Raw genomic sequence first — 26,377 nt, forward strand, 5'->3', positions numbered from 1 at the left:
CTCACGTGTGTCTCAATCCAATAGATTGAACCACCTCTACATCGAGCCAGATAAAGTTGTGAGAAACACTTGGTACTTGACCCCATCCGTATACTAATGGATGATAGCCTTGTTTTCAAATTTGAGTAAGTGGTCCTCAGGTTAGTCGCCCCTTCATATTCTCTGATCAAGAGAGGTCGAAAATAAGCCAGTAGTTTATCCTCCAAGATTTCATGGGAGAACGACATACTCGCCCACTCGGGGGAGCTACTAGTCACTGGGGCTTTTCCTTTTTGATGGCCCCAAAGTGAGTGCATTTTCAAAGGATTATCCTGTTGGAGCAATCTAGGTATCCTAGGTTTTGATGTCTGGGCAAAAGTTTAAGTTAGGTTTATTGTTATATTTGATATGCATTATGAGTATGCAGGATACATGTACAACAAGGAAAGTCCAAGGGTGATCTTGGCAAAGGAGAAAAGTCCAATGGTGAGTCTTGGCGGTGTAAGTCCAAGTATGTAGTCTTGGCAATGTAAGTCCAAGTGTGACTTGGCAAAGGATGAAGTCCCGGAGTGTGGCTCTTGGCAGTGAAGATCCGACAATGATGACAAGGCTAATGGAAGCTCCAGAAGGTAAGGCTGTTAGAGTGTATATTAAAAGCCTAGTTTTTTGTAAACATTTATTTTGAAATAAAGAATCACTTTTGGTCAAAAATATCTACATTTATGTTAAGTATAGTTGTTCAATTAATTTATATCGTAGATAACATGGTGTGTGGTGTCACACACAGAAGATCATGTTATCAGCTCTTTATAAATTATAAACAGTTTCTCACGACTAAGATGGAAAGGAACAAACCGTTGCAATAGTCATAGTGCAATTAGGTATTAGTTTATCTTGACTAATAAATTACACTAGTACACTCTAAGTGTATTGAGTAGGACCATTTAAGGCAAATTTTTTTTATACTAACTTAATAAAAGAACGAGACCTTAGTTATTATGGAAGTATGTGTTAGAACCGATATGCCCGCTAGAGGGGGGGTGAATAGCGGCTCGTCGCGTGCGTCTTGCGTCGTTTGCTTCGTCTTGATGATTTGCAGCGGAATACAACTCGAAGACAAACTATACAATGCTAACAACCGGATTTACTTGGTATCCACCTCAAGAAGAGGTGACTAATCCAAGGATCCACACGACACGCCTATCTCCACTATTAAAACCTCCTTCTCGGTCGCAACCGGAGGCGGAGAAGCCTCGTACAGTACTCACACACAAACACAAACAACAACACAAGAAGAATAAACAAAAATACAATGTAATACACCCTTCTTCTCGCTTACTTGTGCTTGTCGTCGCCTTTTGAATCTTGGAGAAACTCCCTAATCCTGTCCGAATGCTGAATCAACGGACGCTGGGCACGGGGCGCTCTTCGACTGCTGTCGTGGATCTTCGACTGGTGGCACGAAGCTCCGGCGAACCTGCACAGAAGTCGGGCCGGGAAGGGGTTCCCGGCGGCGACCCTCCGACGCTCAAGTCAGGCGAAGCTCAAGAAAGAAATAGTGGCTCCAAAACTCGTAGAATGCGTACCTCCGGCGAAGGGTGAGGACCCTTTATATAGAGATGTGAAGAGGCTCGGGCACACATACCGAGGTGCATACGTGTCCTTTGTCCATACCTCGGTATGGGCTTGTCAGAAGAGCTTACCTGACCCCTTACTTGTACAGTCCGAGCACGTCTTTGATGGGACAGCGGACTCCTGTCATAAGATCCTGCGTATGGCCTGCTCCTCGAACATACCCGCTGTCAAAGGATGTTTCCTTGTCCTGTTGTCTATTCTTACTCCGTCTCGAGTGTCCGTCTGGTCGGCAATCCCCTTACGTCCGACCGGTCTTATGTTGTGTGGACTGTTCGCAGTGTTGCTACTTTGTGCCTTCGGCCGAGCGGGCTACCCGCTCGGCCATACGACTCTATTCAACATGAGCGTCGGAACCCCGGCTATGGTCGGGTTGCCTTCCGTTCGGCCCGACATGCTTCCGTTCGGCCTGGCATGCTTCAGTTCGTCCCGGCATCCTTCCGTTCGGCCCGGCATCCTTCCGTTCGGCCCGGCATGCTTCCGTTCGGCGAGGCATCCTTCCGTTCGGCCTTGCATGCTTCCGTTCGGCGCGGCATCCTTCCGTTCGGCCCGGCATGCTTCCATTCAGCCCGGCATGCTTCCGTTCGGCCCGAACTTGGGGTTGACCTCCACGTCTTTGACCCTACGGCCATGAGGGTCCCCTCGGCCATATGCCTCTGTTCGTCGGAACCCCTAGTCCCGTCGGGTCGTCTTTGGTTCAGCTGTGACCCCGTTCGGCCGACCGGTCTCCGCTTCTCAGGTCGGACATCGGATACTTTGACCTCCCCGTGGCGTTGACTTTCCAAAAAAGGGGGTCCCCCGTTCTTACCACCGGATCACTTGCCTCCCCTTCAAGTCTAGTCGAATGAGGCGATTAGTCCGACTGACTGGACCATCAGTTCGGCCGAGCGGCACCATGAAAATATATTCTGCTTCGACAGAAGAGGTTATTCACTGGATGTTGGTGAGTATCTTTGGGTACTGGGCCGAGCGGAACACGTAGGTGGCCGAACGATATTGACGGTGAGTACGAGTCCCCTTGATCGCCTTTTTCCGCTCAGAGGGTTTATAGACGTCGGTTGGTCTCTCGATATTTAACGTCGGAGCTCGACGGTCTTCCGCTCGGAGGGTTTATAGACGTCGGCTCGTCTCTCGATATTTAACGTCGGAGCTCGACGGTCTTCCGCTCAGAGGGTTTATAGACGCCGGCTCGTCTCTCGATATTTAACGTCGGAGCTCGACGGTCTTCCGCTCGGACGTTTATAGACGCCGGCTCGTCTCTCGATATTTAACGTCGGAGCTCGACGGTCTTCCGCTCGAACGTTTATAGACGCCGGCTCGTCTCTCGATATTTAACGTCGGAGCTCGACGGTCTTCCGCTCGGACGTTTATAGACGCCGGCTCGTCTCTCGATATTTAACGTCGGAGCTCGACGGCCTTCCGCTCGGATGGTTTATAGACGCCGGCTCGTCTCTCGATATTTAACGTCGGAGCTCGACGGTCTTCCGCTCGGACGTTTATAGACGCTGGCTCGTCTCTCGATATTTAACGTTTGAGCTCGACGGTCTTCCGCTCGGACGTTTATAGACGCCGGCTCGTCTCTCGATATTTAACGTCGGAGCTCGACGGTCTTCCGCTCGGACGTTTATAGACGCCGGCTCGTCTCTCGATATTTAACGTCGGAGCTCGACGGCCTTTAAGGCTACTTTTAACACAGCCGGTCGGCGAAGATATTTGCCATCTTTATAATTTTGCTTCCTGCATTACAAGGACATAGGCGACCGAAATGTGTATAAATTTACATTTAGCGCACCTTTCCCCCAGCTCGGATATCGTACTCCCGGCCGAACGGCTCGGGGTCTTCTTCGTCGAGCGCTTGGCTCGGATAACATACTCCTGGCCGAACGGCGCGGGGTCTTCCTTGTCGAGCGCTGGGCTCAAATACTGTACTCCTGGCCGAACGGCGCGGGGTCTTCCTCGTCAAACATTTGGCTTGAATAATATACCTCCGGGCGAACGACTCGGGGCCTTCGGCATCGAGCGCTTGGCTCAGATATTATACCTCCGGCCGAATGGCTCGGGGCCTTCATCGTCGAGCGCTTGGCTCGGATAACATACCGCCGGCCGAACGGCTCGGGGCCTTCGTTGTCGATCCTTTGGCTCGGATACTATACCGCCGGCCGAACGGCTCGGGGCCTTCGTTGTCGAGCCTTTGGCTCGGATACTATACCTCCGACTGAACGGCTCGGGGCCTTCGTTGGCTCGGATCTTATACACCATGAAGATAGGCCGCTCGACCGATAATGCCAATTGCGCACATTATAACATTTTGCCTTCTGCATTTCAAATATACAACCAAACGGAAAATATACAGCACATATTCTATTGGTGCACCTTTCACCCTGCCCCGGACAGGCTGGAGATAATTTGCGCTTCATGGTGGATCCAAGTGCCAATCCATCTTCATCCGCTCGGCGGCTCGACCACCCAACTTCATCGTATGCGGTCGATTCATCGCCTGACATCAAATTCCCGCTCTTGAGGTTCCAGGAGGGGCTTGCTATAAGTTGAATTCGGGAGATGAAGTATCTGCTTTTGAGGGAAATGGGACTGTGGCAGTTGGTGCTTCCGCTCGGGAGAAGCGTCCGCTCGGAGGGCCTTGCCTTTTCTGTTAAAACGGTAGCCGGTGGTGTTTCCGCTCGACCACCAGACGCTGACGTTGCTTGCTTCTCCGGCCGCTCGGCTGTTACTTTCTGTTTTTGCTCCACAAGCTTGGCGGCCCTTATCTCGATAAGAGCGTCGAGTTCCTTCGTCGAAAGCGTCACCGTGTGTTGTCGTCCAGCCTCGTCCATTGCTTCCGTTCGGATGCAGGAGTGCTCCCACAGACGGCGCCAAATTGATCCTGTCCGAATGCTGAATCAACGGACGCTGGGTACGGGGCGCTCTTCGACTGCTGTCGTGGATCTTCGACTGGTGGCACAGAAGTCGGGCCGGGAAGGGGTTCCCGGCGGCGACCCTCCGACGCTCAAGTCAGGCGAAGCTCAAGAAAGAAATAGTGGCTCCAAAACTCGTAGAATGCGTACCTCCGGCGAAGGGTGAGGACCTTTATATAGAGCTGTGAAGAGGCTCGGGCACACATACCGAGGTACATACGTGTCCTTTGTCCATACCTCGGTATGGGCTTGTCAGAAGAGCTTACCTGACCCCTTACTGCTACAGTCCGAGCACGTCTTTGATGGGACAGCGGACTCCTGTCATAAGATCCTGCGTATGGCCTGCTCCTCGAACATACCCGCTGTCAGAGGATGTTTCCTTGTCCTGTTGTCTATTCTTACTCCATCTCGAGTGTCCGTCTGGTCGGCAATCCCCTTACGTCCGACCGGTCTTATGTTGTGTGGACTGTTCGCAGTGTTGCTACTTTGTGCCTTCGGCCGAACGGGCTACCCGCTCGGCCATACGACTCTGTTCAACATGAGCGTCGGAACTCCGGCTATGGTCGGGTTGCCTTCCGTTCGGCCCGGCATCCTTCCGTTCGGCCCGGCATCCTTCCGTTCGGCCCGGCATGCTTCCGTTCGGCGAGGCATCCTTCCGTTCGGCCTTGCATGCTTCCGTTCGGCGCGACATCCTTCCGTTCGGCCCGGCATGCTTCCGTTCGGCCCGAACTTGGGGTTGACCTCCACGTCTTTGACCCTACGGCCATGAGGGTCCGCTCGGCCATATGCCTCTGTTCGTCGGAACCCCTAGTCCCGTCGGGTCGTCTTTGGTTCAGCTGTGACCCCGTTCGGCCGACCGGTCTCCGCTTCTCCGGTCGGACATCGGATACTTTGACCTCCCCGTGGCGTTGACTTCCCAAAAAAGGGGGTACCCCGTTCTTACCACCGGATCACTCCCCAAGTGCCTTCAAGAACTGGCATGAGTAGATCGGAGAAAGCTTGTGAAGATCGCCCAAAGTCACGGGAAGAAGAACGCAAAGTTCTAGTGAAGAAAATGCTCCGCTCAGGCTTTATACAGTGCTCCCAATCGATCCAAATTAGTCCCAATCGATTGCCACGTCACATCTGCACAATCCCAGCCATCCATTACTCGTTTCCTGCTCAACAGTCACTTCCCAATCGATCGACCGATCGATTGGGACCATCTAAATCGATCGGTCGATCGATTCAAATATATTCTGTGCTCTCGCGTCCGCGCGAGAGCTTCTCCTCCCTAATCGATCAACCGATCAATTGGTAGCTCCCAATCGATCGACCGATCGATTGGGATTGCTTCTGTGCTCGCGAGTAATGCTCCCAATCGATCGACCGATTAATTGGAGCCATCTTAACTCGCAGCACACTCCAATTGATCGACAGATCGATTGGAGCCCAGTTCAATCGATTGCCCGATCGATTGAACTGCCTGGACTTGACTCAAACTCAAGTCCAAAGCCCCCAACCCAACTCCAGGTCAACCATGACCTGTTGGGTCTCCACGCCTAGCATTTGGCGAACATCCGACCAACCTCGAACTAGCCTTCTAACCTTCTCCATCAGCCTTGCGTCCTACGGATATCTCCCATCCTTCACGCCTTGCCTTCAGGAGCTTCCTTCGGCCTCATCATAGTTGTCGAATTATACACCACACTCGATCAACCTCGAACTATCCTTCTATCCTCCTCCATCAGCCTTGCGTCCCTCGGATATCTCCCATCCTTCACGTCTTGCCTTCAAGAGCTTCCTTCGGCCTCATCCTAGTTATCGAGTTCTTCTTGCCAAGTCACACTAGGACTTACCTTGCCAAGACCACATGCTTGGACTTTCAACCTTTGCCAAGATCACACTTGGACTTTCCCAATTGCCTGGCTCCTCACCAGGACTTTCACCACCAAGCCTACTTAGATTTTCAACACCGACCTACTTGGATTTTCACTCTTGCCAACTTTCCTATTGGACTTACTTCTGCCTAATCTCCAATTAGGACTTTCCCAGTCAAGTCTCCTGTCAACCTTGACCTACTTGACTTCTCTCTTGCCTAACCTCCAGTTAGGACTTTCCCATTGCCTAAACTCCAGTTAGGACTTATCCGGTCAAGTCTCCGATCAACATTGACCCACTTGACTTGTCTTTTCATCAACCTGGTCAATCCCTTGACCATCTTCACAGTCGGACGATTGCTTCAGCAATCTCCATATATTGTCAAACAGACGATTGCCCTAGCAATCTCCATATATTGTCAAACATCAAAACTCAACTCCCGACTCAAGCTTGACTCAACTCAAGCTTAGTCAAACTAGTCAAACTTGACATAGGAAAATTACCCCAACAATCTACCCCTTTTTGATGTTTGACAATTCCTCTAAGTTAGGCTAAATCTCATAGCCTTAACTCTCAACTTCATACCAAGGCTAAATCCCACAGTCTTAACTCCTTCTTTATCACAAGGCTAAATCTCATAGCCTTAACCTCTTCTTCATACCAAAGCTAAATCCCATAGTTTTAACCTCTTCTTCATACCAAGGCTAAATCCCATAGTCTTAACCTCTTCTTCATACCAAGGCTAAATCCCATAGCCTTAACTCCATGACAAATCATGATTGAAAGTTTCCTTCATTCTCTCCCTTTCCTGGAGGGCAAACTCCCCCTGCTTGGGATGAAGGTCTAACTTAACCTTCCATTCTCCTCCTTTGTCACACATCAAAAACTGAAAACACACTCTTCTCCACAAGAGTTACCTCTACGTTGTTTACAACCTTATATGTTGTTAACAACCCCACAATGAAGATCACATAGCCTCCATTGTCTTCAAAGCTTCCCCTTGAGCTGTACTTCATTTTAACATGTTCATCATAGAGCATGCATCAACTTCCCAATGAAACTCCCATTCATTGTATGCAATGCTCCCCCTTGAGCAGTAGTCTTCTCCACAATGCTCATCCGAGAGCATTTATCATCCTAACAATAAAGATAACCAATCTTCCATTCCTCTCCAATACTCGACCCTGAGTATTAATTCATCACTAAGGTTTAACCCACCTTCCAAGGTTTTTGAAAAGATTTTTATATTTTCAACGAGTAACTCCCCCTAAAAACACGGTCAAATTTCTATCATTGCACCAACAATAACTTGGGGTTCCTAAATAATTAGGAAAGCCAAAACTCGAAGTTTTGAAGTTCAAAATTCAATAAAGAAGCTAAACCTCAACATAAACTTCACCTAAATCTACCTTAACCAATCCATACTTACTTTCAACATGAAAACTCCCCCTAAATGGATACAAGTGTATGCCAAAAGATTAGGAATGGTTAATGACCCTTGAAAACCAAAACTTGAAGTTTTAAGGTTCCAAAATTCAGAATTGAAACTAAACCTTATCCTAAACTTCACTTTGGTTTCTTTTAACCAATCCATACTTGTTTTCATCATGAAAACTCCCCCTAAATGTCTACAAATGTATTCCAAGGGATTTGAAATGGTTATTGGGACTCGATTGAAATGCTGAAATCAAGCTTTTTGGGCCAAAATCAAACTTCCCAATCGATTGAAGTTGGGACTCAATCGATTGAAATCACTTCAATCATATCGATCCATTGATCGATTCCGCAAGCTACTACTCGCAGAAATACCCATTGAATCGATCCACTGATCGATTCAGCCTGGTTCAATCGATCGACCGATCGATTCAATACCCTTCTATTCATGGGAAATAGCTTCCCAATCGATCGGCTGATTGATTGAACTCATCCAATCGATCGGCTGATCGATTGGGTTTCTGATTTCCTGAAATTCAATTTCAGCGAAGTTCAGAAACTCCCAAAAAATTCTACAAAATTCTAAAAATCATGAAAATTCATGTAGACATTATTTAGGGTATACTTTATCAAGAAAAAATAGTTTTCTATGAAAATAGTTCTTATATTCAAAGATTGACACAAATTTGAAAACTTGTAAAAACTTTAGTGTTTTCTTCAAGTTTGTGTCTAACTATTCAATGATGATTACTATCAGAAGATAGTCTTCACCAAGGTTTTCCAAAGGCATTTTAAAATCATTTTCAAAACCAATATCCAAGGATGTTCTTTGGGCTCAATGCACATGACTCGTACATTAGCTTTCCTAATGATTGGAAGACACATAACTATGTGTTTTGATAAACCTAAAACTCAACAAGATGCACTAAATCAACATCTTGAGTTTTGTTCACCATCCTAGCATCTCACTTGTATCTAATGTGTATTCAAACACATTCAAGGCATCTTATAGTTCTTGTGAGATGTATATTTGTTTTTGCCCTAAACTAAGGGATCATGCATATCTATCTAGGCATTAGAAAACTTGTGATCATCCACCTAGGATGTCACTTGATATAATCCCACTTGTTGGAACATTTACCATTCTTAATAAATGCCTTTTGTCCTTAATTACAAGGAAATTATCATAATGCATGATTTTACATGGCATACATCAAAATAAGCATTTTTTAAAAGAAAATTTCTTATAGCTACATAATGTATGTATGACATGACATGGTATTTTTGGTATTTTTCATAATAATCATGAATGTAAAAATAAATATGATGTCATGACATATAATGGGCAAACAGTCATGACATTTTAGCATAAACAAAGTATATCTAGATAATCTATCTAAGTATCCTTAATTCTTAGCTATACTTTAAAATTAAATCCTAGATTGCCCAATTTCATCAAGAGTGTGTCAAACCCAATTTTGACATTTCTTTTTCCCTTTCTAAATTTGTGCTATTTTAAATTAAACAAATTCCTCAAAGTATGACACATTTTACTCTTTCAAAGAGTAATGAAATCAAATTAAGGCTTAGATTCGCCTTTAGCCTTCTAAGAAAATGCCAAAACCCCAACTTGGCATTTCTTATCCTTTTCTAAATGTGTCAATTTAAATTAGATTTAACTCCTCAATTTTGACACATTTTTACTCTTCAAGGCTTTAATCACATTTGATTAAAGCATGGGTTTTCTCTTGATTCCTTAAGAAAGTATTAAAATTCTAACTTGATTTTTCTTATACTTTTCTTAAGTGTGCCAAGTTAGATTAAGTTCAACTCTTCAAATTTTGGCACATATATTACTCTTTCAAAGAGTAACCCTACAATCCTTTTCATTTTCAAAGGTTAACAATAACCTTGAAAATGCTCTCAAGTGTCAACTTTAACAAGGTTGGGTTAACTACCCTTCCTATTGGAGTTGACACTCTCTAAACCCATCTAGGGTGTAGAGAGTATGCTCCTAGGAACCCAAAACCTATTGATGCTCCTTGGGTTCTCTAGGTACTCACTAGGGATAATTTCCCTAGATACCTTCCTAAAGACCTTTCTAGGCTTCTTAGAAGCCTTGGTCACTTCTACTAGATCACTTCTAGGGATAACTTCCCTTGTAACCTTGTTTGTGACTTTGTTTGGCCTTTTTGAAGCCTTGGTCACTTTTACTAGGTCAACCTTAGGGATGACCTCCCTTGTGACCTTCTTTGCGACTTTGTTAGACTTCTTAGAAGTCTTAGTCACATTTGTCTTGCTAAGGATACTTTTAGGGATTCCTTCCCTAGAGTTTTTGGCTTGACCTCTAAACCTAGGGTTGGTCCCATAACTATATGGAACCCTATGAAAAGAAGTCACATCCTTCTTGGCTTTAGCTTTGTATCTCAAACCTCTATAGACATTGGATGACTCTTGTCTAGCTTTTCCTAGGTTATGCTCATTTTGACCCTTTAGAAGATTTTCCGTTCTTACTAGGGTTCTTTCCAAGTTATCAAGTCTTGACCTCAAGACTTGGTTTTCCACTCTTAAATCCATAGATTTGGATTTTTCTTGATTCCTATGAGCATTCCTAATTTTAGGCATGTATCTAATGTCCTTAGAGTTATTGCCTAAATTGTTACTATCTACCTTCCTAAACTTAGTTGTGGTAGTTCTAGCATGAGGAGGAATGTATTTTTCCTTAACACCATCACGCTTTCTATGTTCATGATAATTTGTATTAAAAAGATGAAAGTTATTTCTAACATGCATTTTATCATGACTAGGAGGAATTACACAATTAAATGTTACCTTGGGTTTGCTTTTCAAAGCTCCCCCTTGATTTGTGTTTCCTCCTTTGACCTTGGTTGGCTTCTTCCCTTTAGGATATTGACTTCGGTAATGTCCTCTTTGACTGCATGAGAAGCACACAATGTGCTCCTTGCACTTGCATTCCGTGGGACCAACCACCTTAGGCTTCTCTTTAGCCTTAGTTGCCACTTGGCCCTTCTTCTTGACCAATTTTGGACACTTGCTCTTATAGTGTCCATGCTCCCTACATTCAAGGCAAATGGTATGATTTTTATTATTTATAATTGAAATTTCTATACCTTTGCTTGTAGGGATGATGCTCGATTCTCCATTTGATGTAATTTGAATTGTGGAGGTGGCATCATCTATTTCTTCTTCTTCCCTCGACGATATGGATGCTTCCATCTCTTTCTCTCTTGAGGATGTAGAGGATCTCTCCTTTCCACCTCTTCCTTTTCCTCCTCAAATGTTGACTTCTCGTCAACATCAGATTGCATCTTTTCTTCCTCCTTTTCTTCGGATGTTGACCTTGTGTCAACATCGGATTGGTCCTTTCTTCTTGGACCAATGAGCCCTTCTCCTTGGGCTCCTCCACTCCTTGGAATTGTGTAGGGTTCTCATGATAGGTAGTGATCTTTTTCCAAAGATCATTTGCACTAGTGTATTCACCTACACTTAAAATAATATTAGAAGGTAATAAATTAAGCTATATTTTTGTTACCTCCTTGTCTGCCTCCGATTGCTCTCGTTGCTCTTCAGTCCAATGCCGAGGTCAGAGTCGTTTACCCTTCTTGTTCGTAGGAGCTTCAAATGGGTCACTCAAGACAACCCATTGGTTCCAATCCATTTTGAACCATGTCTCCAACCGATTCCTCCAATAGTTGAAGTCTTCTTTGTCGTATGGCGGAGGAATTTGGATGTCCCATCCAAGTGGACCTCCCAAGTCCATCTTCTTCCTCTAGCTTCTTGCTCTCTTGGCGGTTAGTCCTCAGAAGAGCGGCCTCACTCTGATACCAATTGTTGGGACCGATATGCCCGCTAGAGGGGGGTGAATAGCGGCTCGTCACGTGCGTCTTGTGTCGTTTGCTTCGTCTTGATGATTTACAGCGGAATACAACTCGAAAACAAACTATACAGTGCTAATAACTAGATTTACTTGGTATCCACCTCAAGAAGAGGTGACTAATCCAAGGATCCACATGACATGCCTATCTCCACTATCAAAACCTCCTTCTCGGTCGCAGCCGGAGGCGGAGAAGCCTCGTACAGTACTCACACACAAACACAAACAACAACACAAGAAGAAGAAACAAAAATACAATGTAATACACCCTTCTTCTCGCTTACTTATGCTTATCGTCGCCTCTTGAACCTTGGAGAAACTCCCTAAGTGCCTTCAAGAACTGCGTGAGTAGATCGGAGAAAGCTCGTGAACATCGCCCAAAGTCGTAGGAAGAAGAACGCAAAGTTCTAGCGAAGAAAATGCTCCGCCCAAGCTTTATACAGTGCTCCCAATCAATCCAAATTAGTCTCAATCGATTGTCATGTCACATCTGCACAATCCCAGCCGTCCATTGCTCATTTCCTACTCAACAGTTACTTCCCAATCGATCGACCGATCGATTGAGACCATCTGAATCGATCGGTCAATCGATTCAAATGCATTCTATGCTCTCGCGTCCGCGCGAGAGATTCTCCTCCCCAATCGATCGACCGATCGATTGGTAGCTCCCAATCGATTGGCCGATCGATTGGGATTGCTTCTGTGCTCATGAGTAATGCTCCCAATCGATCGACCGATCGATTGGAGCCATCCTAACTCGCAGCACACTCCAATCGATCGACAGATCGATTGGAGCCTGGTTCAATCGATTGCCCGATCGATTGAACTACCTAGACTTGACTCAAACTCACGTCCAAAGCCCCCAACCCAACTCTAGGTCAACCGTGACCTGTTGGGTCTCCATGCCTAGCATTTGGCCAACATCCGACCAACCTCGAACTAGCCTTCTAGCCTCCTCCATCAGTCTTACGTCCTTCGGATATCTCTCATCCTTCATGCCTTGCCTTCAGGAGCTTCCTTCGGCCTCATCTTAGTTGTCGAATTATACACCACACTCGATCAACCTCAAACTATCCTTCTAGCCTCCTCCATCAGCCTTGCGTCCCTCGGATATCTCCCATCCTTCACGCCTTGCCTTCAGGAGCTTCCTTCGGCCTCATCCTAGTTATCAAGTTCTTCTTGCCAAGTCACACTAGGACTTACCTTGCCAAGACCACATGATTGGACTTTCAACCTTTGCCAAGATCACACTTGGACTTTCCCAATTGCCTGGCTCCTCACCAGGAGTTTCACCACCAAGTCTAGTCAACACTGACCTACTTGGATTTTCACTCTTGCCAACCTTCCTGTTGGACTTACCTCTGCCTAATCTCCAATTAGGACTTTCCCAGTCAAGTCTCTTGTCAACCTTGACCTACTTGACTTCTCTCTTGCCTAACCTCCAGTTAGGACTTTCCCATTGCCTAAACTCCAGTTAGGACTTACCCGGTCAAGTCTCCGGTCAACACTGGCCCACTTGACTTGTCTTCTCATCAACTTGGTCAATCCCTTGACCATCTCCATAGTCGGAGGATTGCTTCAGCAATCTCCATATATTATCAAACGGACGATTGCCCTAACAATCTCCATATATTGTCAAACATCAAAACTCAACTCCCGACTCAAGTTTGACTCAACTCAAGCTTAGTCAAACTGGTCAAACTTGACCTAGGGAAATTGCCCCAATAGTATGTGCTCTTAATCCTAATATAATAACAAGCACATATATTTAGTATTTATTTCTTTGACTTATCAAAGGGTGAGATTTAGCTTGATAAATCAATAGGCCCGATAAGTTGGGAAATGATATTACTTATAGTGTGTGTTATTGATTATAGAAGGAAACTGTGTCCTAGTTATCTAGGTTGAGAATGTCCCCAAGAGGAGCTTATAAGGATTGTCATGTTAAACCCTACAGGTGGACTTAGTCCGACATGATAATAAAGTTGAGTGGTACTACTCTCGGAGCTAGATGTTAAATGAGTTGTCAGTAACTCATTAAATTAATGGACATTCGATATCTTAAACACAGGGAGACTAACACACTCATGATAAGAAGGAGCTCATAATGTAATTTGGGATTGGTGCGGTAGTACAATAATAGCTCTCTAGTGGAATGAGTTATTATTGATGAACTTGAGTTGTGTGTTCGGGGCGAACACGGGATACTCGAGCTCATCGGAAGGTCAAAACTAATTTCTCCTCTAGGTCCCTGTCGTAGCCTCAATGAAGCCTCAAATCCATCCATATTAATCTTATCTTGGTGTCCAAGAAGGGGGTCGGCCCAAGGCTTGGTGACCAAGCCAAGGGTCGACCACAATCTTCCCAAAGAGGGTCGGCCCCTTGCTTGGTGCCCAAGCAAGAAGGGGGTCGACCACATAATTCAAATATTATGGGGCGTTTTGAATTTTTAAAATCTTCTTTTTGTAGACATCTACAAGTTTTAAAAGAAGGATTTTAAATTTACAAAATTTTCCTTATTTGAATTAGGCCACATGTTTTAAAAGAAATTTTAAAAGTTTTAAAACTTTCCCTTTTTAACCATCCTCATGGTTTTGAAAAAAAAAAAGAAGGGAGTTTTAAATTTGAAACTTTCTATTTTTGTAACCATGTTAAAAAAGGAAATTTTAGAAGAGAAGTTTTAAATTTTAAAGCTTGGTTTTAATTTTTAAAACTTTCGTTTTTTAACATCCACATTAGGAAATTAAACGAGAGCTTGTAAAATTTTATAAGAGCTTTCCTTCTTTGCTTATAAAATTTTTACAAAGATTATTTTCCTTCTTTTAATGGTCGACCACCCTTGCTTGGTGCCCAAGCAAGGGGACGGACAATCAATCAATTAAAGGAGAAAAGGAAAATAAAAGGGGAAAAGGAAAAACAAGAGGAAAATTTTAATTTTTGTAAAAATCTTTCCTTATTTGCCTTGGGTAAGTAATATAAAAGAAGGGGAGGAGAGGCCTCATGATACATCAATTGTTATTCTCTTGTTGGTTCTCTCTCTTGTGGTCGGCCCTCTCTCCCTTCCCTTTCCCCTTGCTCTCTTTGGTTCCTTGGTGGTGGTGGTGGCCGAATACTAGAAGAAAGAGGAGCTTTTGGGTGGTGTTCATCTTGGAGGATCGTCACCCACACGACGTCCAAGAGGAGGGGAGGAATACGGCAGAAGATCTCAAGGTTATTAGCATACAAAGAAAAGGTATAACTAGTAATTATTTTCCGCATCATGCTAGTTTATTTTTCTTTGTATGAATTCCAAACACAAGAGGCATTAGATTCTAGTTTTTCGAATTGGTAATTCGAGTTTGTGTTTTTTTTTTTATTTTTCAAATTTGTGATTCGATTATTCTTTTTGGTTAAACCTAGAGTTATATAAGGAAATTAAATATTAGATTTCCTTAAAAGGCTTTGTCTAGGAAGTGGTGGTTGCTCCCATATCCAAGAAGGCCTAGTGTCTCGCCATGTTTAACCTGGAAGCCAATTTTAGAAATTAATATTTAATTAAATTTATAACATAGGTGAATTTAGATCAATAATGTTAAGCACCGTTTACGATCCAAATCTAAACCATTAAGAATAAATAAGTTAAATTTGGAATCAATAATGTTAAGTTCCGTTTGCGATTCCTAATTTAATTTCTAAAGAACACAATAGGTTGTTTAGGAAAGGTTTAACATTTGTACAAAATTTTTGTACAGTGGAGCCGGTATGATCTTTCTAGGACCAACCAACAAAGGCGTGAAGGATGCGGAGGCATCCGAGTGACGCAAGACTGATGGAGGAGGCTAGAATGCTAGGTCTAGGTTATGCGGGGAAGGACGAGTGCATGAGAGATTGTACTCAGGGTAAAATTTCATTGTGCATTGTAACAGTATTGTAATGTTACTATAGCATTACTACAACAGTATTGTAGAAGTATTGTAGCGTTAATGTAGCAGTCGATTGGTATTTTCATCAATCGACTAGTAATCGATCTTTAGCTTGTAACGGTCGAATTTCACTTATGATCAATCGATTGGTGGTTGTACCAATCGACTGGTGGATGGAAACACAGCTAGGTGTTTTCTCCCGAGCTTTATTTAATAGAGCTTAGGGTACTTGGCCAAGGTTGACGAAAATAGAGGTGGTTAACCCCTATTAGAGTCTCCAAAGTGCTCTTGTGTGCCTAGCGTGCTTGTGCGAGTTTATGGCGAGGTTTCTCCACCCACAAGGAGCTACGTGAGCTAGTCGGAGGTTTTCCGGAGTGTCATCCATCGATGGATCGGGATCGTCCACTTTACGGACAACCGTGGAGTAGGAGTTTTATCTCCGAACCATGTTAAATCAACGTGTTAGGTTTACTTTCTCTTGTTAGTATTTGTTCTTGTATTTTTGTTGTGCATACTAACCATTGTGGGAAGCAAACGTTGGGTGAGCCGTTATTCACCCCCTCTAGCGGACGTCAAGATCCCAACAATTTGTATCAGAGTGGGTCACTTTTCTACGGACTAATCGCCGAGGAAGTAAAGCGCTAGAAGAAGATGGAGTCCGAAGGCCCTCTAGGTTAGGATATCCGAATCTCACCTCCATACTATCGAGATGATGTCAAGTATTGGAGGAAGCTGTTGGAGACTTGGTTCCAAATGGATTGGAACCAATGGATTGTGTTGGAGGAACTGTTTGAAGCTTCAACGGACAAGAAGGGAAAGCGCTTCCAACTTCAATATTGGACCGAGGAGCAAAGGGAGCAATCGGAGGCGGACAAGGAGATAACTAGAATTTTGATTAATTTATTATCTCTTAATTTAGTATTGAATGTAGGTGTATACAAGAACGCAAGCGACCTTTGGAAAAAGGTAATTGCGCTTCATGAGGATCCTACAAAGCTCCAAGTAGTGGAGGAGCCCAAGAAGAAGGGTTCATTGGTCCAAGAGGAGAAGGACCAATCGGATGTTGACACATGTTCAACATCCGAGGAGGAGAAGGAAGATGAGAAGGTATCATCCACAACTTCAAGGGAGGAAGAAGTGGAATCATCCACATCTTCAAGTGAAGAGGAAGAAGAGCAATTCAAGGAAGAGGAGATCTTGGAAGCCCAACTCTCCACCTTAACTACCAAGAAGAGCACAAAGGACCACATCAAATGCTTTGAGTGTGATAAGATGGGGCACTACAAGAGTAGGTGTCCTTCGCTCAAGAAGGTAACTAAAGTTAATTTAGAAACTAATGTGAATTGTAGGAAAAAGAAGGAGAAGAAGCATATTAGGTGTTATACATGTGGTGAGTGGGGTCACTACCACACAATGTGCCCAAGGAGAGGAGAGCTCAAAAAATTAGCGCACTTGAAGAAATGGGAAAAGAAGAGGAGCTCAAGTCAAGGAGGAGCTTCAAAGGTAAAAGGAAAGGTAATCCCTATTTTAAAGTTTAATCCAAGCTCTAATTCTTATATGCTTGTTAAAAATAATGTAGATTATTTACCCAAGCATAAGCATGAATTTAGGTACAATGATAGAAATAGGGTTAATGTAGGTGATAATCCTAGGAGACTTATTCATACTAAATCTAGTAAGGGTAGAGCTAATAAGACCCAAACCACTTTGCTTAAGGGAAGGAAAGTGGGTGAAAACCTAAGCATAAATCCTAAGAAGGGGAGACATATGCTTAGGAAGGTGAGTAGGTCTAGGGATATCCAAGGTGGACATGTTGATTCAAGGGTTAGAACCCTAGAATTAGAAAATCAAACCTTGAAGGTAACACTTGAAGAAATGAGGAAAGTCCTAGATAGGTTCATTATTGGACCTAGAGGACTTGATATGTGTTTAGGTGGCCAAAGATCCAAATGTCAAATTGGGTTCCTCCCATGCCAAGTGGAGATCAAGTGCTAGGGTGACACATGACATTGGTAAGGAAGGTGTGACAAAGGACAAGGGAGAGTCATCCAAGGCCAATAAGAAGTAATATGCTAGGGTGACATATAACTATGGCAAGGATGAGGTGTCTAAGGTGAAGGATAAGAAGAAATTAACCAAACACAAGGTGTCTAAGGTTAAGAAAGTCAAGTTTGTAGGTCAAGTGTCACTTATGGTACATTATGTGGGTGTAGTCATAGTGGATGAGTCACCAAGGGAGGTGACTAAGGTTAAGATTCCTAAGGTTAGGAAGAGCCCCTGGGACCCATGGTAGATGGGTTATCAAATGTGCCAAATGGTTAGGAGATGGACTTAAGTCTCTAACCTAGTGGGGTGGCATAATTGGGATGTGTTTCATGCATTGAAATGTGAATTGGGTTCATATTGCATGAAAATTAGTTTTTAATGTATAGATATCATATAAACTAATTCTAGGGATGCATTATGATTTATTATGGGCAGATACATAAAGAGGAAGCCAAAATTAGGACTTTAGGTCAAGGTTCAATTGAACCATTTAGCTAGTTTTAAATTTTATGTTAATCATGGGATCTGTGACAAATATATTTTTCCCAAGTAGACATGGATAAAATAGACATCTCCACAAAATTTGAGAGTTTTTGGAGGTCTGTGGAATTTCTAGTGCATTTCTGAAGTTGGGTCAGAAAGGTTGATTTTTATAGAAATAGAGTACCAGTCGACTGGTAATAGTAATTTTGAGTACATAATATTTTTGTAAGCTCATTTTGACGATGACAATCGACTGGGACTTGTGGCAGTTGACTGATACGGTCTGAAAATATTTTTTAGCATTAGAAAATGACCAAAAGAGCAGTGAACATGTATATAATCTTATGAGGGATTAATATATGCTGTTTATGGTTATTAAAGATCAAAGAGCCCAATAATTAGGATATTGCTGGAGCTCTTTTTGATATATGGCAAAGGGGGAGAAGTTTAGGTTTAAGTGGGAAACCTACACACCTTTACAAGAAATCCTAACTCAAGGGGGAGCTTAGGTGAAGGGGGAGTGATTGTTCATTTATTAGCAAAGGGAGAGAAGTTTACCTTTGCAAGAAATCCTAGCTCAAGGGGGAGCTTAGGTGAAGGAGGAGTGATTGCTCATTTATTAGCAAAGGGGGAGAAGTTTACCTTTGCAAGAAATCCTAGCTCAAGGGGGAGCTTAGGTAAAGGGGGAGCCTAGGGATTTAGATTTCATTATTTATGCATGAGTTGATTTGCATATGTATTGCTATATTGTTTTCCTAATTTAAACGGGTTGTCAAACATCAAAAATAGGGAGATTGTTGGAGCAATCTGAGTACCCTAGGTTTTAATGTCTAGGCAAAGATTTAAGTTAGGTTTATTGTTGTATTTGATATGCATTGTGAGTGTGCAGGATACAGATACAACAAGGAAAGTCCAAGAGTGATCTTAGCAAAGGAGGAAAGTCCAAGGGTGAGCTTGGCGGTGTAAGTCTAAGTATGTAGTCTTGGCAATGTAAGTTCAAATGTAACTTAGAAAAGGATGAAGTCCCGGAGCGTGGCTCTTAGCAGTGAAGACCCGACAATGATGACAAGGCTAATGGAAGTTCCAGAAGGCAAGGTGTGAAGGATGGGGAGACATCCGAGAGACGCAAGGCTGATGGAGGAGGCTAGAATGCTAGGTCTAGGTTGTGTGGGTAAGGACGAGTGCATGAGAGATTGTACTTAGGGTAAAATTTTATTGTGCACTGTAGCAGTACTATAACAATACTGTAGAATTACTGTAGCAGTCGACTGGTGTTTTCATCAGTCGACTAGTAACTGACCGTTGACTTATAACGGTCAAATTTCACTTATGACCAGTCGACTGGTGGTTGTACCAATCGACTGGTGGTGGGAAACACAGCTAGGTGTTTCCTCCCGAGCTCTATTTAATAGAGCTCGGGGTGCTTAGCAAAGGTTGACGAAAATAGAGATGGTTAACCCCTATTAGAGTCTCCAAAGTGCTCTTGTGTGCCTAGCATGCTTGTGCGAGTCTGTGACGAGGTTTCTCCACCCACAAAAAGCTACATGAGCTAGCCGAAGGTTTTCCGGGGAGTTATCCACCGATGGATCGGGATCGTCCACCTTACGGACAACCATGGAGTAAGAGCTTTATCTCCGAACAACGTTAAATCAACGTGTTAGATTTGCTTTCTCTTGTTAGTATTTGTTCTTGTATTTCCCCTGTGCATACTGACCATTGTAGGAAGCAAACGTTAGGTGAGCCACTATTCACCCCCCTCTAGCGGACGTCAAGGTCTTAGCATATCGTTGAGGCCACTCTGCTCGACCCATATCATCAAGGGGCATATGGAATAACGCCCGATGATATGCTATCGATGATGGGGGTACGACGGGAGGTTGGTTGGATGTACATGTACTTGCGGGAAGGCAACTGGGGGAGGCTAAATTGGCTGGAACCCGGTCGAGCCTTCTACTCGAGTACCTCGCTCGGTCTGATGACAAGTCATAGACATGGTGAGCCTATTCAGAAGATGACCTTCAGTCACTGCTTACTGCGGCTGTACCATTCTAGCTTCTAGGACGGTTATCAACAGTTCTAAATCTTCTTGTGATAGTGTCACGGTGGTGAGTCATTCAGTCACATTCATCCTCACGTTTCAGATGCAGGCGAAATTCCCATAGACGATGCCAAATTTGATCCTGTCTAAAATCAATAGAAACGGAAGGCTAGATACGTGGCTCAGATGTTGACTTCTTGAAGACTCTGATCGTGCAAAAGCAGCTCCAAGCTGTCCTGCTTGTCATAAGGAGCGTTAGTGAACGGACCAAGGAAGGGGTCCCCACTGTAGGTCCTACGGTTCTCAAGTCAGTGATCAAATCGAGTAAAGGAACATTGAGAGGAAGAGTAGTTATGAGTGTGTAAAAATGTGTAACATAGTATACTCTCGCCTGTAGAAGGAGACCCCCTTTTATAGTGTTACTGTTTGTCTGTGCATGAATCTCAAAGCGTGTCCAAAAAAGGACAGAACATAAAGATGTTCTGACACCTTTCCTAAAATAGACCCGTAATCTCTGCGTTTGATAGAGAAGAAGTTTCTAATGTACAACTTACATATAGAATATTCACTATCATTCATGGCATAAAACGCCAAAAAGAAATATGAGACCGTTGGGTTGGAGGGCCCACTACCCACTTACCAGTCAAATTGACAGATCAACCTTCCCCATAACTTGGTTGGTAGTCGCTTGGCCGATTGGACATATAGAATCTCGTCGGGACCCATCCCTTATTCGGCCAATCGATTTTAACGAAAGAGTTCAATTGGTCCGTGCGCCCATTCCTTCCCATCATACTACAATTTCAATTGGTTGGATTGATCAATCAAGCTATCTTAGAGAAATTTTGGCCCTAGAGAGTACTGACTCATCTTGAGCTATTCATCCATATTAAGAGACTTGGCATCCGACCAACCCGATAGTCCGGCCGGATAATCTCTTAGCCCAATGGTCCGATCGGCTAACCTCTCGACCGTAATGATTGATTGCACTGGCTTTAAATCTTGGCTTTAACCACCATATTAGTCGGCTTCCGCACTTTGATCCGACTCAAAAAAATCTACCTCAATCACTATATCAGATGTGATCGAATTGATCATCTTCGGAATTAACCGGGAACAGTAGCACAAGAGAACCATTATATATAGTTTCTCTCATTTTGAACTTATTTCCACTCAACATATATCTCTCGATACAACTAATGAAAATAGAGATGAAGTATCACTGGACTTTGCATATGTAGCTAGCTCAGGCCTTAATCCCCACTCTTGAGCATTTGATGGAGCCCCTGATGATGTCGATCTCGATCAAATTGTCCTCTTCATTGATTTCCGATAATAGCTCGCCGAGTCCATGTTGCCTCACTGAATCCTGGAGAAAATTTGGCAGGCATCCATTTGATTGAGGCAGTGGCTCCTCGTGTGCAACAAAGTGGCCGTCTGGGAGTGAGATCTCGATGAGATTTTCGTCGTCGGATATCATCGAGTCCTCCGAGCTCTCCGTCGAGTGGCAAGCGTCTTCAGGCGAAGCACTTGGGCTTAGATTCTCTTCATCCTTTTCAAGTAAGCCAGTAGTACCACGACCCATGCATGAAGCAGTACTAGTTATCTCACACTCCGATCCTTCAGATTCCAGCGACGTCGCAACTTCCGAGCTAGTAGCTGCCTCTAACTCAGTGGTCGCCTTCTTGTCTGCAAGACTTCGTGATGCTCTCTCAGCTTTGCCAATCCGTCTGATAACAAGGGCAGCAGAAGGGGAAAGCACGAGCAGAAACAAAGTAAGAAACGTTGAAATCAAATGATCATTGCAGCAACCCCAGAAGATCAGGAGTAGACAGAGTGCAACGGCCACCCTAGTGTTACTGGAAGAGCAAAGAATTGCCATTTGATAGAGAAATGGTCCTAACATGAGTAAACAAGAGTAAGAGCAGAACTCAGATCCGCCTGCAAGGAAAGAGATAAAAAGGAAAAAAACTTGAATTCAGAAAAGAGTAATGGAGCATGAATAAGGGAGATCTGATCATAAGTAGAAAACTACAAGTATAGCTTTTCTCCCTAGTACTGAAGCTTTTACCACACTTCACTCTTCCCAGAGGTCTTAAAGGAATAGATTACTGTCTCCAACATCTGACCCTTCAGTGCGGGCATCACTCCGTAGGGTGGTCCTGTCCTTAATTGTGATTCTCTTGGGAGAGGCAAAGGTTTTGGTTTTGAGCTTGCTCCAGTGGCATAGAAACGGGAGCAGCCATGTGCAGGAGCTCCAGTCCACCACATGGCACTCTACTCAGTGAATCCAAGGGAAAGGTATGCACAAAGGTGAAAGCTATAGCTTCTTAACTATTCTTTCTTTCCAAGCTTTTGCGACTCCAAAGAAATCAGTTCAGATTAAAACATGACTATATGTGTATGTGTACTTGGTGATATGAACATATTTACCCCATCGAAAACATTACAGACTAAGCACTGACCTCGCCATCTCTGCAACTGCAACTGCAACGGGACCTTCACCTCTACCGAACTGAAGAAATATGAAATAGAAAGGACCCATTAGATGGACAAGAAACAAGTAGGAGATATGAGTGCCGTAAAAGGGTGAGACAGTGGAAGGAGTAGGTGACACCAATGTGCCAGGGATCTTCCGAGCTATCATTAGTTAATTGTCCGGATTCAAGGACCTTGTCTCCTAGTAATGATGGGCTCAGATGTGAGTTTTTCCCAGGTCCCTGCCATAGTGCCATGGCAAATGAGTCGTTGGTGATCTCAGTGGAGAATCGAATGGAGGAGTCCCTTCTGGTTTCTTCATCATTTTGTGCATGCTTGCGTATGATTCCCCATTCATTGTGCTTTTAGTCCATTGATTTTTTCTCTCTTTTTCTTCATAATTTCAACTTGATTTTAACTCACTCGTCCATAAATAATAAATTGAGCAACTGAAAGATAATTAATGTGTTATCCAATTCGATATATTAAAAAAAATTGTAATGATTCAGACACATGTCGGCCGGTTTGAAGGATTGACCATATAAAGCAGAGTCACATGAACCCTAATAAGCCATTGCACTCTTCCATGGTTTAAATTAATAAGCTTGGAGCTTCAACAATGCCTTTCAATTTAATTGTGCTTGGGAAACCACTGCATGGAGAGGATAAACTGGTGTTTTTTTATAATAATATATGTGAATATGCTACATGTGGAGCTTAATTCAAGTGGAAGCTAGGGATTGGAAGGGGGCTAACTGTTGGAGAATGTTGTGTGTGCTTGGGTAACGAGCTTGTTGAACTCTTGTATGCCCTAAAAAAGTTGTACATGTTCCCAAGAAGTACTAACAGTTAATTTATTGATGACTTTGATTACCTTTTCATTTATTTCAAATAGTAGCCTTTCATGCATACAGAGGGACCAGAATATAGAGCAGCAATATTCAGTTGATAAGTGGAAAATATAAAACAGTCTGCTGTCAATTTTTTTTTTTTGATATGTGAAAATGTTTTGTTAAAAAGTTATTTTAATACTTTGGCACCATTTTCTGGTTTCTTAGTTTCAATAAGGCCTAAACAGAATGAGAGTCTAAGAAGAAATTTCTTTAGTTTCAAGCAAAAGCGCCAAGTTGAACTGGAGCTTCTTTCTCATACAGATCTTAAAGATCATTCAAAACATGCGACATTCCTCTGTTAGCGGAAACAATGTAAATTTAGTTTTGCTCTGAAGAATTCAGGAAGCAAAATGAAACAAACTGTTCACAAATTCCTTCTGCCAACTTTCTCTATGCTGCCATGGCTCCCGGCTTGCTGCTTTGTGCTTTGCTTTGGATGTCCAACGAACTTAATGCATCTATATTCACGTCTCTATTTCTCTCCGGGGATACCAGAGAATTGCCAGCTTCTAATCCAACAGCTTTGTTAATCTCATTGGTAGCTGAAGAAGTTTCAGAGTCCTTTTGCTCCATCGCTCTTTTGGTCTTCAAGTTGGGAACTTCCCCCTCCTGGCTCAGTATCTTTGTCGTGTTTATTTGTTCACGAACAACAGTTGTTTGATATTGTGAAATTGTGACATTATTTGGATCCACCTTCACTGCGAGGTTAGCAGGAGATTGAGCCTGCTCTACAGATACCGGCATTTCACCTGCAGCTGTTTGGTTGTTCATGGTGCTTGAAACTCGTATACCAGACTGTTGTCCCTCATTTTTCGATTCAACTGTCGTCTTATTTTGCGACGAGATGCTGTGTAACATTGGAGCTCCAACTGTCTTTGCGACCGTATGATTTTGCAAAATGGAAATTCCTTGGTGAACGATGCTTGAATTGTTTCCTCCTGCATTTTCGTCGAGGTTCTTCCAAATTGCTTCATTTTCAGACTCAGTTTCTGCTGGTTCATTCGATTGGGTCACATGAGCTACAGCACTGGATGCATCGTCGGCCTTGAAACTCCTCTCTCGCGCAGCTTGAGATGCTTCTTCATTCTCTTCCCTCTTTTGAGCCGCTTCATCATGATCATGTTCGTCAAACTCTTCATGCCCAGCTTCTTCTTCTTCTTCCCTGGCTTCTCCAGTAGATTCTTCACCTTCATCCTCAACTTCTTCATCACCATTCTGCATCTCCCTAATTGCCTCAACCTTATTCATCTGAGAGAGTTCCTGCTTGCTAAATTTCTCAACATCGATCGGCCTCTCGCCGGCCTTGAATAATGCTTTTGAGCTCCCCTCTTCAAATATTTTCTTCTTGCCACGAGAGTGAGTCATCTGATAGATCAGCCAAATGCAGATGGCAATCACCAGGCAGATTTGAAGAGCATTCTTCATCTTCAGACCCCCTTTTCCTCTCTGGTTCCTACTGGACACCTGCCTCAACATGCTGTTTCTCTCTCAATAAGATCTCTTGACTTTCAAATGCCTGTCCAAAAGCACAAAATAGAACAATCCCCTCAAGATTTCAGCGCAGAGAAAACCAAAATCAAACTCTATGCAACATGATCAATATACAATATGTCTTACTGGATCAAATCTCAACAAAAAGAGAAAGGAATATATACTAAATTCGTCTTCCACAATGCACTAACAATCACCTCTAGAAGTCCAAATCACCTTAGAACCTTGCAAAGTCCAAAGCCGAGGGAAGACAGAGATAGGGGAAAGGGAGGACCTTGATGAGTGTTTGCTCCGGCCAATGGCAAACACATCCAGTGAACATTGATTGACATCCACCATGTATTCAAGTGGGGATTAGTTTAATCCAAACTTGCTGTATTCAACACAATAATTATCGTATTTAAAAATGAAATAAAAAACTCTTACTTGTCTCCAACTAATAAAGAATTATAGCCTACACTGATCTCTACTTTCTCTTATCCTTTCCAGTTTCTTTTCTCTTCTGAAGAGCCACTTCTGTGCAACTGCAGAGATCCATCATCCAATTAATGTTCTTTTGAACTTGTTTGTCTTCCGAATGCTCAATTCATGTGTCAGATTCCATTCCACAAAGAGATGACAGCTTGAACACACTTAAAAAGTGAATTGAAAGCTCTTGATAAACGATCTTTATCACACTATATTCCTTCGACTATCTTATTAATGACGTTAGTTACAAAAAAAAGATACACACAAATAACGGAAGATTCCTCGGATGATGACTATACGTCTCCTAGAATATATATTCTCTTATTCGACAACTTCTGACACCCGATATTCATTGTCACCTCATGATTGTGGAGGTTATAGAGGTGGTATATAAAAGGGGTTCTTTCTAATAGCAAGGTATGCTTTGGAACATATTTTTACTATGCACACGCTTTACTACACATCTATTGTTCAATTTCCCGCTTGGACATTACATTGACTTGAGTATCGGAGGATCTTCGCCAAGGACCCCTTCTCTGATTTTTTGTACTCATATTTGTTTGTTCTCTTGAGTGTGTGCAGGAAGGATTCTCACTCCCATTCGCAGCCCCTGCTCTAATCTAGAGTCTTCGTTTAGTCAACCTCACCGCCACCTGCCCAGTGCACCATCTCTCTAGCTTTCGGACATAATCATATTTGACGCTATTTGTGAGAATCTTTGTCTGAATCTGAAATGTAGGGATGGAGGAAGCTGGATGACTCACCACTGTTACTTTGACACGAGGAGTTAGAAATGTTGATCAACGCCTAAGTGCAGAAGTTGATGCAGCAACAAGCGGCAACAACTGGCGGTACTTTGTCGCACG

General features: G+C 43.4%; 2 protein-coding genes across 7 annotated transcripts; both read right to left on the bottom strand.

Moving 5' to 3' along the window:
- Positions 1-21,273: 21,273 nt before the first annotated feature.
- LOC122010340 lies at positions 21,274-22,783 on the bottom strand. 4 transcript variants are annotated; one of them, XM_042566862.1, is made up of 2 exons: positions 22,647-22,746; positions 21,274-22,080 (listed from the first exon to the last, which is right to left on the bottom strand). In XM_042566862.1, exon 2 carries the CDS (start codon positions 22,061-22,063, stop codon positions 21,428-21,430), a length of 636 nt encoding a protein of 211 aa, XP_042422796.1. In that variant the 5' UTR covers positions 22,064-22,080; positions 22,647-22,746; the 3' UTR covers positions 21,274-21,427. The 4 variants fall into 4 exon arrangements, with proteins under 4 accessions (XP_042422796.1, XP_042422771.1, XP_042422780.1 ...); XM_042566837.1 differs by lacking the exon at positions 22,647-22,746 and adding an exon at positions 22,253-22,565 and having other exon boundaries at positions 21,275-22,122; XM_042566846.1 differs by lacking the exon at positions 22,647-22,746 and adding an exon at positions 22,217-22,565 and having other exon boundaries at positions 21,275-22,122.
- A 956-nt stretch (positions 22,784-23,739) lies between these two features.
- Positions 23,740-25,441, bottom strand: LOC122010364 (myb-like protein X). Of its 3 annotated transcripts, none has more exons than XM_042566890.1 (2): positions 25,260-25,441; positions 23,740-25,068 (listed from the first exon to the last, which is right to left on the bottom strand). In XM_042566890.1, exon 2 carries the CDS (start codon positions 25,026-25,028, stop codon positions 23,943-23,945), a length of 1,086 nt encoding a protein of 361 aa, XP_042422824.1. In that variant the 5' UTR covers positions 25,029-25,068; positions 25,260-25,441; the 3' UTR covers positions 23,740-23,942. The 3 variants fall into 3 exon arrangements, with proteins under 3 accessions (XP_042422824.1, XP_042422815.1, XP_042422808.1); XM_042566881.1 differs by having other exon boundaries at positions 25,170-25,441; XM_042566874.1 differs by having other exon boundaries at positions 25,241-25,438.
- Positions 25,442-26,377: the final 936 nt, after the last annotated feature.

The sequence above is a fragment of the Zingiber officinale genome, chromosome 1A (assembly GCF_018446385.1).
Source record: "Zingiber officinale cultivar Zhangliang chromosome 1A, Zo_v1.1, whole genome shotgun sequence".
In the NCBI taxonomy this organism is placed as follows: Eukaryota; Viridiplantae; Streptophyta; class Magnoliopsida; order Zingiberales; family Zingiberaceae; genus Zingiber; species Zingiber officinale.

Excerpts from the sequence above, each read along its gene's own strand:
- LOC122010340 (XM_042566837.1), bottom strand. The coding sequence starts at position 22,087 with ATGTTAGGACCATTTCTCTATCAAATGGCAATTCTTTGCTCTTCCAGT.
- LOC122010364 (XM_042566890.1), bottom strand. The coding sequence starts at position 25,028 with ATGTTGAGGCAGGTGTCCAGTAGGAACCAGAGAGGAAAAGGGGGTCTG.